Source organism: Rhineura floridana, chromosome 7 (genome assembly GCF_030035675.1).
Source record: "Rhineura floridana isolate rRhiFlo1 chromosome 7, rRhiFlo1.hap2, whole genome shotgun sequence".
Taxonomy (NCBI): Eukaryota; Metazoa; Chordata; class Lepidosauria; order Squamata; family Rhineuridae; genus Rhineura; species Rhineura floridana.
Window position 1 is genome coordinate 8,555,112 of NC_084486.1, and position 12,876 is coordinate 8,567,987.

A 12,876-nucleotide genomic window follows, 5' to 3' on the forward strand; every position below is an offset into this window, starting at 1 on the left:
TTTATTTTTGTACAGTAGCTTAGTTCCTATGCCTACTCACACACCCCTCTTTATCCTCCATCCAAGTATGCAAGAGCATTAGCAGAGTTTAAGGACACATTCCAGCCAGGCAAAACACTCAAGGAGCAGTCAAATTAGTGCTGGTGAGGGATGTGGCCTGGGGAGAGGGGGTGTGGCTGAGGAGATGGTATGGTCTGGGGAAAGTACTTGTATCGTGTGTGTATCATAGGCATAACATTTTGCTTCCTTTAACCAAAGCGATGGGACATGTTTTTTCTCACTCCTTCTACCCCCCTTTAGTACACCTCCAGGCTTCAACCAATCTGGCATGATTGTTGTGTGTTTGGATACATGCATAAGTCCCAATTGTATTCAAGTGTGCTTACTCCCAGGTTGGTGTGTATAAGGGGACCTCTCACCATGAACCCTCCTCTTCCCCTTCCTCATAAGAAAGCCTAGGCTATAATCCTTTACCCACTTCCCTGAAAGTAAGTCCCATTAAACACAAAGAGACTTGCTTCTGAGTGGGATTTTTTAATATCCATCCACACTTCCTGTGTGGTAGAACCTGCAGAAAATAAGTTATAAGGAATACCTGATTTCAGATGGAGATTACAAGGAGACAGAATCCACTAGCCAAGTCTGGGAAGGATTCCTGGTGTCCAAACAACTCACTTATTAATCGCAGAGACGGAAAGCTTATTTTTATAAAATAATATCTTTATTGTATTGCTACCCTGGGATTCTTCAGGAAAAGGGGCAAGATATAAATTTAATAAATAAAATAAAATTGTAGAAAGTTGTATAATCTTAGAAGGGTGTGTGGCTATGGGGTGTGTGAGGGTGTGTGGTGTGACTATCATGGAGGATCCTGCACCTCTAAATTTGCCACTACACTGAGTTGTTCAGGGCTTTATAAACTGAAAGTAAGACTTTGAGCTCTGCTTGGTGGTAGGTTTCCATTTCACCCCACCCAAAGCAATCTCTTGACTTCCAAGGTTGAAGTCTGTTACACATGTCGTATTATACTGTCTGTTTTATGGTGATATGAGATTGAAATAATTGTTAGTGTTAAGGAAATCTTTGATATTTTATTTCTGTAAGTGAAAGATTGAGATTTTTTGCAGAAGTATTGTAACAAATACAATAAAATTCACTAATAGGCAAAAATCCTTGCAGTTTAAGAATGTACCTATAGCCAACAGATATTTCTATCAAACTTTAAAAAGCAGGGAAATTGGGCAGCTATAGTGAATGCACCAGGGGAGCAGGAGACCTGACCTCCTCTCTGAGATATTGTACTGCCCCACAAATTTGTAAAAATGCAAACACAGTTTGGGTTGGTCTTTCACAGTCCAATCCACTTGCTTTGTAGCTTGGAAGAATTTGCTAACATGCTGGCCATAGTATAGAGCCACTCTCATGGCTGTATAATTATGATTAGGAAACACTGACTTAATGTTTGAAATGCTGGTTTTAGTTGTATTTCCATATTAGTCAATGACTGCAATAAATATTTGATTTGCTAATAGGTTTTCCTGTCTCAATTAAAACTATAATCCATGTTCTAGATTCTTCACTTGCTTTGTTTTTCTTTCTTTGTGTTTTAATCATGCTACACCTTTTCAGTGGCTTCCACTATTGTTGTCATATCACATTTCTTCATTGTCTTGTCTTTCTCATCTCTCTTCATTGTGTGCACTCCGTTCTCCTTTGGTTTCACCTTTCATCGGACACCAATCATTTTATTAAACCTCTACTCCCTTGTGTTCTTACTCATCTCCATGCTTGCTCGCTCATGATTCCTTATGTATTTAACTATATCCTCTTAAATAACCAGCCGGCCTTCTGTTTGTCTTGCTTTGAATTATTAAGAATGGATCATTTCTTCCCCTTTTCATTTCCCTCTTGAAATTAAATTGGATCAAGAGAAACATTGGTAGAAGGTGACCTTGCCATTCTCTCCTCACCCCTGGCTAGGGTTGATAAAAATGATTTTTTTAAAAATTGGATTTTTAAAATTTAAATTGGATTAAATTATCTGAACCAAACTTTTCTTAAAACAGTTAATTAAAAAGAGCCTAGGTTAAAGATATAATTATGAATACTAATTATATAACTTCTAATTATATTTTATGAATATGTTAACAGCAGTTTATCGAGATAGGAGATGACCTGAACAGTGCTATTCTGCAGGTGGTGTACATGAAGTGCACACACACACACACACACTCTCAGGGCCTTGCCTGTCTCTCAGTGAAGGTCAATGAATAAAGAATTTGGGGAGATGGAGTTGATCTGACCAAGGAGGAGATCACTGAAGTGGTAATTCAGCTCTTAACAGCAGTAGCCTCTTCTGCAGGTGTAGAGAGAATTTTTTCTTCCTTTGGGCTAATTCATTCTATACTGAGAAATGTTGGGAATTGAAAAAGCAGACAATGAACAAGGAAGACAAAGGTGAAGAAGATGACCGAGTTTATTGTACCACCCAATACTAAGTTTCTCATGTTGACTTGGTTGAAATTGCCTAAATTTTATTTTCAAAGAACTTTACATTTATCTAAAAACTGAAATAGTTAACCATTCAAAAATCCATGTGCATGTTTTGTTAATGTTGTTTGTTGAAGAAGAAAACTAACCAGAAGAATAAACCATCTTAGTAGTACAATTTAAAAGCCAGGTTTGTGGTGGTGATTCTGGCACATCATGAGAAAAATATGATTAATTGAACAATTGGAACTGGTTCATCTCCTGAATGACTTCACCAGTTCATTTTGCATTAGTACTAAAATGACCAAATTATCATCCCATTTTTGATTAAAATTAATCTGAAAACAATTCAGAATAATTGCTTAGTGTGTGCCTACCTACTAATAAACCTGTATCTCTGAATATGTATTAAGGTTACATTAAACAATAATGTACTTCTACTAAAAAGTGATGATTAAATAGAATCTTCCTCACTAGTGATTTAAACTGTGATTTAAATCATGATTAAAATCAAGTCCTTCAGAGAAGGGATTTAAATCATGATTAAAATCAGTTTGATTTAAATAGAATCAACCCTGCCCCCCAGCAGCCCCCTGAAGAGACATCTCCTGAGGGTCATGGGCCCTGTTCTGTCGGGTGGTCTGTGGTGCAGGGGGCTCTGCCACATACTGGCCAGAGAGCTAGATGGGAAGAGCAGTTGGGTGGTGACATGGGATGGGGCTTTTTCTGTGGTGGCTTCATAATTATGGAACCCATACAGGTGAAGATAGGACATACGTAATTTGAAAAGTACAAATACATTTTTCTTTTCAAAAAAGCTATGAACTATGGAATTTTACTTCTCACTGATACTCTTTTTGAGGGGCAATTCGGGTTCCTCTGTTTTTCACTCCTCTCAGATGTGACTTGCAGGAGGACTTCTTTTTAAAAGGGGGTATTGATAAGCAGCCTTGTCTGTTCATTCTCTGGTTCCTTAATTTCACCCCCCCAACAGCTGTTTCTTGATACTCATAACTATATGTGTATGTTAAACAAGAATTTGTAAAAATTGCTGTAGGATCAATGCTGTTCTAAGAACAAAAAGAGCTAAACTATATTAATGTCTAATATTAGTAAACTTAGTATGCATTGGGAAACTTTAATTCCTGTTAGTAGAAAGTATTGCAGATCAAAATTCTAACATTCTGTAGTAAAATGGAATAAAAGTTTGATGTCACAAAAACAGGAAACAAGATTCTATGTGGAATCGAATGAATAATTGATTTGACACTTTCTTTTCTTAGCCACGAGCGGATCCCATTCCAATATGCAGCTTCTGTTTGGGGACAAAGGAATCAAACCGTGAGAAAAAGCCAGAAGAACTCCTTTCCTGTGCTGATTGTGGCAGTAGTGGTAAGTCTTCCAGTTTGATCAAATTTGATAGTCTTTGTGTGTGTGCGTGCGTGTGTGTGTGTGTGCGTGCAAGCTGATGGTTCTGTGTGGGGAAATATAACACGCTTTTATTTGTGGAAAAGTGTTGTGCTCATGGAATAGCACCCTTGTCATGAATTGAAGGTTCCTTCTATGAGCACAGCTCTCATTTTAGGGAAAGAGGAAGCACCTTCCATTCACAGAGTGAAAATGTTGGCTACTGCTCACTGTTACTCTTTTGTAGTGTTCAGAGTTTTTAACTAGCTTTTAAAAAAAGTTTTAAAACAGTTTAATATGTGGAAGAGACTTTCAGCATTTACACACAGATCAGCACCACAAATATACGTTAAGTCAACAACCATATACACAGCTAGGTGGCTTGTGGCTATCTGGCTCCAGTATGTGCTGCTAATTGGCATAGGCATCACAGTCCCCCAAGAGCTCTCTCTTTATTTGAGAAACTACATTTGCACTGCTCACAATGAGTAAAGTGGGGAGCTGCAGATATTTACAGAATGCCGCTAAATTATCAATACCAGGCAGAGTAAGGATGAGAATGCTCTGGGAAACAGATGTGAAAGACACGATTTCAGAGGGGGAATGGAAAGAGGTGTCATGGTTGTTGGCATAGGAGCAGAGAAGGCTAACTTTAAGTACGTTTTGGGACTCAGTTGTCAAAACCTGAGTGCTTCGTAGAGTAACGTTTAAGGGTTACTTTTTAAAAGACGCATGTGTAAATTTATAATGCCTGCATGTGATTTGTGTATTATACAGGTGAACAATGTTTGCCATTTTGTATGAAGTGGCCCTAAACTTTGGAATTGAATGAGTTTGCACGCTTTAGAATTTAAGACTAAGAATTTGGGGGAGAGCAAGGCATGGTTTGCATTGGTTGTGTTCATTTGCAGACTTAAGCCATGAACAATGGTTGAGCAAATTGGTCTGTACATGAGGCTGTGTGCTAATTCATGCAGCCTCCGTTTCCTCACTTTTTCCTTCCTTTTTCTAGCAGGGAGCTAAACCACAGAGTGGCTGGCTAAGTATTTCCCTGCTGGAGGAAGGGAGGAGAAAAGTGGGAGAGTTCAAGTTGTGTCCATAAGCAGGCAGTTTGTGTATAGACTAATTTGCTTAACTGTGGTTTGTAGCTTAGCATTGCATGTGAATGCTACCACAGATTAATGTCATTTTGAGATGATATGCTACTATTTTATAGAAGGGGAACGCATTTGCAATGATGCACTTTTTGTTCCTGCATTTGCTTGATAGATTATATTGGCTTCACAATTCACTTATGAAAATACAATTTAAGTTAATATCTATTTAATGTGTATAAGATGTTCTTTGAAGATTGGTTATTACACTCTGGCTGTCTGCAAATATTGCTTTTCATTACACTCTGGCTGTCTGCAAATACAGCTTTTTGTTAATCAGTGCATAATGTAATCAGCTACTTTTTGTGTTATAACAATTCACTGACAGTTCTAAGGAACATCAGAATTGGAAGCCCTCAACCTTCATGGTTCAGCTTTAGTTTGAATTAACACTGATGCATTCTCTCTGCCTCATTAAAGGTAAATTATGCTTAATCAGTTACTTAGCTGTATTTAGCTATACAATATCAAACATTGAGATTGTCAGTCAAATTGCCAGATGGCTGATTCTTAACTACAGGTGACATCTGATAGATAAATAAATAAATAAAAATCTTCATGCTGTTCAGAGGTCACTTATAAACTTTACTTTTAGGCTTAGCTATGTATCAGGGAACCATCTGTTTGTGGTTACAGTTTTGGGAGTGAAAATAATGTGATCCCTGATGAGCATACAGAGTTCCTGGTAATCCAATAGAAACAAGGTTAAAGATTTTTGGAAAATTTCAAGCCATTAAAAAACCCAACTTTTTTCTGGGACAAAAATAAAAAATGGGAAAATGGAAACATATGCATGTAGGGCGCCACTCATACAGTGGGTTACATTCCAGACCCCCGCTGAAAAGCAGAACTCTGTCCATAAAATGGTGTCCGACGCCCCAAAAACACCATAAAAGCAGAACAAGCGGCATATGAGTGGGGCCTTACTCTAATTGAAAACCACCGTATTAGCGGAATGCTGAAAAGTGGAGCCCTACTGTACTTACTTTCTTATCACACATCCTTTTTTGCTGTGTTAAAAACATAAATGCATTATTTACAAGTTAATATATAAAATCGAACTGTTGGGCATATTTATGAAATTTACCAAGCTATGCTATGCATGTTTACTCAGAAATAATACCCACTGTTTGGCTGAGCTTGCTCCTGGGTAATTGCACATAAGATTACAGCCTCAAAAATATAAATGGCTTAGGCTGTAATCCTATTGAACCGAATGGGACTTATTTCTGAATAGACGTAAGAATATGTAGCAGGGTGCCTGTGTCATAGTTGTTTGAGGAGAGAGGTGAAAATGTTGAACACAAGGAGGGGCCAAGTCAAAGAAAAGCAGACATAGAATACTTACTTCTGATATCTCCAAGCTAGATCAAAGATCAGCAGAAGAAGGCCCCGTATTTCCTCTTGAGAAGATGGCAGCATCCTCTAGGTGCAGAAATGTGTCTTGGTTTTGAGTGTTATGTATGTCTGCAGTTTACACATGAATTATCATTACTTAATGTTGCAAGATGTCAGGCATTAGCATCTTCATGCTATATTTTTTCTATGTCTTAAGACAAGGTTTTAGTTGTAGAAAATGTATATCATGAAGATTCTTATGCCTGATACTCTACAACAGCCTTTCCCAACCAGTGTGCCTCCAGATGTTGTCGGACCACAATTTCCATCTTTCCTGACCATTGGCAATGCTGGCTGAGGCTGATGGGAGTTGTGGTCCAACAACATCTGGAGGCACACTGGTTGGGAAAGGCTGCTCTACAACGTTAAATAATTATAATTCATGTGCATTGGCTGCCTGTATGTTTCAGAGCTCGATTCAAGGTGCTGGTTTTGACCTATAAAGCCTTACATGGCTTGGGACCACAATACCTGATGGAACGCCTCTCCCGATACAAACCCACCCGTACACTACGTTCAAGATCAAAGGCCCTTCTCCGGGTGCCGACTCCAAGGGAAGCTCAGAGGGTGGCAACAAGGGAGAGGGCCTTCTCAGTGGTGGCCCCCAAATTATGGAATGATGTTACTGACGAGGTGCGCCTGGTGCCCACACTGTTATGTTTTCGGCGCCAGGTCAAGACTTTCCTCTTCTCCCAGGCATTTTAGCATGTGTTTTTAAATTGTTTTTATATTGTTTTGAATTTTAAAATTGTGTTTTAAATTGTTTTTAAAGTATGTTTTTAAATTGTGTATTTGTTTTAATGTTTTTGATTGCTGTAAACCGCCCAGAGAGCTTCGGCTATGGGGCGGTATACTAGTGCAATAAATAAATAAATAAAATAAACTGTAGACATATATAACAAATCCTGTTTTGAGCTGGTTAAAGAAGCCATAGGACCTGTGTAGGAGACCTTTTTCCTCCTGAGGACTGAATTTCCTCAGGAAAGTGGTCAGGGGTGGAGCATATGTCTAAAGTGAGTGGGGCCAAAATACATGTACATGTCCCTTTCTCAGCTTGACTTCCTTGGTGTGCTGAGTGGAAACCAAGTGACTAGTAATGCAAGAAAGAGTATCTTTCCTGTTTGGTGAGCTTGTGGAACAGAACAGGTGGGAGGAGGGGGTATGGCTTAGGGAGAGTACCAGGGGCTGGATTAGGAAGACTGGCAGGATGGAGGTTTCCCATGACTGCCACAGAGGGAAGTGTGTGTGTGTGCGCGCGCGTGCGTGCGTGCATGTGTGTGTGCATACGTTTGGAGAGGGAGAGAATCTATTGGGGTTTATGGATTAATGTACAGTAGGGCCCCGCTTTACAGCGCTTCACTTTACAGCGTTCTGCTAATACAGCAGTTGTCAATTGCAGAAAGGCCCTGCTCCTACGGCGCTTGTTCCACTTTTAAGGTGGTTTTTGCTCGTCGCGGGCCATTTTTGTGTCATTTTCAGCGATGCGCACCATTATCTTCAATGCGTTCCGCTTTACAGCGGTTTTCACTTTACAGCGGGGGTCCGGAACGTAACCCGCTGTATGAGTGGGGCCCTACTGTAGAAGCTTTTAATCCAAGATCAGAGAGCTGGAGTATTTGGTGCTAAATGAAGACACAGACAGAGCAGGTATACCAGAAAACCTGATCAATTAGAGGGAATTCATGGGATACTGTTATTCCTGGAAACAAATATTTTAGAAAGGACAGGAAAGGGCATATTGGAGGTGGTTTTGCACTCTGATGTCAAAGAGAACATTTAAACAACTAGAGGACACAAAAGGAAGAAATGATCAACAGAGTTGCTGTGGATAGTAATAACCAAAAGTAATTAAATATGGGAGACTATCTTCCCACCCCAGACCAAATCACTGACCGTGATATCAAGATGGATAAAGAAAACACTGAGGCATTTAAAGGAGAAAAATGGAAATGGACTGCCTTCAAGTTGACTCCGACTTATGGTGACCCTATGAATAGGGTTTTCATGGTAAGCGGTGTTCAGAGGGGGTTTACCATTGCCTTCCTCTGAGGCTGAGAGGCAATGACCGGCCCAAGGTCTCCCAGTGAGCTGCATGTCTGTGTGGGAATTCGAACCCTGGTCTCCCAGGTCGTAGTCCAGCACTCTAACCACTACACCACACTGGCTCTCTTAAAGGAGAAAGTGTTGTAATAATGATCAATCTTGGACAACCCTAAGTTGCACCCAGGATTTGGCTTAAGATGTAAATGTTGTCAGACTTATAGGCAACAATGACCACTGTGCTATCAAATTCAACGTTTATGTCAATGGAAAGGTCAACACAGCAACTTTTACTTCTAAAAAAGGAGACCTGTAAAATATATATTCATATATATGGGATTGTTAAAAGGAGGTTGAAAGGAAAAGTCAATAAGGTCAAATCTCTCCATGAATTGTGATTATAGAAGCTCAAGTAAAACATGTACCACAGATTTAGAAAGATGCCAATAAGTGCAAGAAGATGACAACACGGTTGACAAAAATTGCGACACATATAGAAGAACTAGAGAAATCTTGCCTCACTAAACTTTTGGAGTTCTTTGAGATTGTCAACAAGCATGTGGATAAGTAGAGTAGACATTGTATATTTGAACTTCCAAAAGGCTTCTGATGAAAACTTCATTTCATCTACATACTGATACGGTCTGGACTGTCAGTAATTAACCAGGACCAGGATATTGGAGTTGTTGATATAATTCAATAAAAATCAGTTTTGGTGACTGTAAAAAAGGCAAATTTCATGCTAAAAATTTAAAGTAAAAGGGTCAGTATCATGCCCTGAATTTTTCTAGGTGTCCTGTTGATGCCTTAGTCATTTTATGGAATGAGGAGATGGCTTAGGCAAGTAGGCACAATCATCCCTAGATACTGCCTCAAAGTGTAGAATTCATTCAGCTCCCAGGTTTTCTGAGGAACTGGAGTGATAAAAAATTGATAAAAAAGACATTAACTGTGCTGCTAAGAAAAAAAATCTATGCCAGTGCAATGGCTGAGGTCCAAAGAAGAACTAGAGAACTTAAGAACGCCTGGTGGATAAAGAAAGCTCAAGAAATCCAGCATTTTGCAGATGCTCATGACGCACGGGGCTTTTTTAAAGCCACAAAGGCCATCTACGGACCAACAAATTACGGTACAAATCCCTTACGCTCAATAGATGGTACCACACTTCTAAAGGACAAAGAGTCTATTGCACTGCATTGGAAAGAACATTACCACGACCTCCTTAATCGTAACTCTTATGTGGCTGGTGAGGTCTTCTCGCAAATCCCACAACAACAAATTAGAGATGAGCTTGCAGTATCCCCTAATTTGGATGAAGTCAGTAAAGCCATTAATCAAATGAAGAATAACAAAGCTAGTGGACCTGATGGGATTCCTGCTGAAGTCTTTAAAGAAGGTGGGCCTGAACTTACACAACAATTTCATAAGCTCATCGAAAAAATCTGGATGAGGGAGGAGATCCCGGAAGACTTTAGGGATGCCATAATTATCACTATTTTCAAGAAGGGTTATGGAACAGATTGTGGGAACTACTGAGGCATCTCCCTTTTTGCTACCGCAGGTAAAATCCTTGCAAGGATCCTCGCAAATCGCCTCCTATCTATCTCAGAAGACATCCTCCCTGAATCCCAAAATGGTTTCCGCCCTTCCAGGGGAACAGTGGATATGATCTTCACTACGCGACAGCTTCAAGAAAAATGCAGGGAGCAAAACCGACCTCTGTATATGGCATTTATTGATCTGACTAAGGCCTTTGATACTGTAAATCGAATTGCTCTCTGGACCGTCCTTTTGAAAATTGGATGCCCTGATAAATTTGTGAATATTTTGCGACTCCTCCATGACAACATGACAGCGACAATTCTGGATAACAATGGCTCTCAAAGTGATCCATTCAAAGTGGGATCAGGTGTCAAACAGGGATGTGTCATTGCTCCGACCTTATTTGCTATTTTCATTGCCATGATTCTACACCTTGTTGAGGGGAAACTTCCCACTGGCATGGAAATCACATGTTGAACAGATGGAAAGCTTTTTAATCTCAGTAGGCTGAAAGCAAAAACTAAGGTAATTGCAACCTCCATCGTAGAACTTCAATATGCTGATGATAATGTAGTCTCTGCACATTCAGAGGAAGATCTTCAAACTATCCTAAATGTCTTTGCAGAAGCATATGAAAAGCTTGGCCTCTCGCTTAACATCAAAAAACCCAAAGTGCTTCATCAGCAAGTGCGAACAATCACTCTGTAGCACCGATCCAGCTTAATGGTGCAACGCTGGAGAATGTCGATCACTTACCTTGGCAGCCATCTCTCTGTAAAAGCTGACATCGACGCTGAAATTCAGCATCATCTGAGCTCTGTGAGTGCCGCATTCTCCCAAATGAACTGTAGAGTGTTCAAGGATCGGGATATTCGCAGGGAGACCAAAATGCTTATTTACAAAGCCATTGTACTACCAACCTTATACGCCTGTGAAACATGGACCATCTATAAACGCCACTCCCAACTTCTTGAAAGATTCCACCAACACTGCCTCCGGAAAATTCTGCAAATTACTTGGGAAGACAGCCGGACTAATGTTAGCGTATTGGAAGAAGCAAAGACCGCCAGTGTTGAAACAATGATCCTCCAACATCAACTTCGCTGGACTAGTCATGTTGTTCGAATGCCTGATCACTGTCTTCCAAAGCAAGCTACTTTACTCCCAACTTAAGGATGGAAAACGGAGTATCGGTGGACAGCAATAGAGGTTTAAAGATGTTCTCAAAGCTAATCTAAAAAAGTAACATGAGCATTGAGAACTGGGAAGCCTTGGCCTATGAGCGTCCCAATTGGAGGTCTACCATTATCAAAGGTGCTATGGACTTCAAAGAAGCACGAGTACAGGGCGAAAGGGACAAATGAGCTAAGCGGAAGGCACATCAAGCAAATCCTCATCGCGACCATCTTCCATCTGGCAACCTATGTCCTCACTGTGGGAGGCTGTGTAGATCCAGAGTTGGCCTCCACAGTCACTTACGGTCCCACTGTTAAAGACCTTACCCTGGAAGACAATCTTACTCAGCCACAAGTGATCGCCAATGAATGAATGAATGAATGAATGATGATGATGAGAGCACGAATGGCGGAAAACATGCTACAAATCCCACTGAAGGCATGTTAGATCCCATGTTAGGATCTATTTGATTGTAGTGATGGCAGTAAAAACATTTCTTTGCTACAGTTGCATCTGCGTAGTGTCAGTTGTGAGGGGCCTTTTATAACATGCCTTGCATCAGGAGTTGATGGAACCCAATCTTTGAAACGTTGTGTCAAAAAGTAAAAATCTCATAAACATTTGGTGGCCTGCTAAGACCAGTTTGCAACTTAATCATATATATTCTGAGTTAGACACATATTTTTACATATTTGTGTAACTATTGTTCAGTCTGGTCAAATGTTCCATCTCAAGGTGCAGACAAGATACTAGGAGACCAGGCTTATGGGTACTTGCTGCCGGATTTGAGATGTTCGCTCAGGTTTATCTGCTTGGGTTTCAGAAATAGTCAATTCTCCTGTGAGAGAAGGTGTGATTCCTGCTGCTACTGTTGATGTATATGTTTTGAATGATTATCACCCGGTATCAACCTGCCTTTCTGGGCTAAGATGTTTGAGTGTGTGTGGCATCTCAGCTCAATATATTCCTGGATGAGACTGATTACTTGGATCATTTTTTTCTGGAGTCGGACCTGAGCTCGTTACTGAAACTGCCTTGATTATCTTTGTAGTTTACCTGCATTCTAGTAGGGGTGGATAGAGATAGTGCATCCTTAATTGATTATTCTGGATCTCTTGGTAGTTTTCAGTTCAATTGACCATGGTGCTCTCCTGGGTTGCCTTGCTGGATTGGGACTGTGAGGCACTGTTTTTCTGTAGCTGCAGTTGTATGTGGCTAGATTGGTTTTTCGAAGGTGGTGCTGGAAGATTGCTGTTTCACTCAGAGTGGCTTGCAGGGTGCCACAACATTTAATTTTGTTTTATGCTTTTTATGCTGTCTTTGGGCTAAAGTGTCATCAGTAAGCCAGTGATATCATAGGGGGACCGTGGAAACCCTAATCAGGTGTCTGTCATCAGGTTAGGAATTGATGGAATGCACAGATTGAAACTTAGTCCACTCAGAATGAAAGTGCTATTGATCTTGCATAGATGTATTGCCCCTGAGTGCCCTCTCCGGCATTGTGGAGCCCAGTCTGCACCTTGGTACACCAGTGAGCTAAGGGCAATGAAACAGGCTGGATGACGGCTAGAGCGCAAGTGGCGAAAGACATGCTGTGAGGCTGATCTGACATGAGTAAAACATCATAACAGTGCCTAATGTGTGGCGGTGAGGGTGGCGAAGGCGGCCC

The 12,876-nt window shown here is 40.4% G+C and overlaps 1 protein-coding gene across 10 annotated transcripts in view; it reads left to right on the forward strand.

The window, feature by feature from the left end:
* The window catches only part of KAT6B (lysine acetyltransferase 6B), a 214,908-nt gene that overhangs the window by 90,806 nt on the left and 111,226 nt on the right, over positions 1-12,876 (forward strand). For all 10 annotated transcript variants that reach the window (XM_061634850.1, XM_061634852.1, XM_061634851.1 and 7 more), the window contains one exon: positions 3,774-3,882. In XM_061634850.1, coding sequence (XP_061490834.1) covers positions 3,774-3,882 — 109 coding nt within the window. The remainder of the gene's footprint in view (positions 1-3,773; positions 3,883-12,876) is intronic.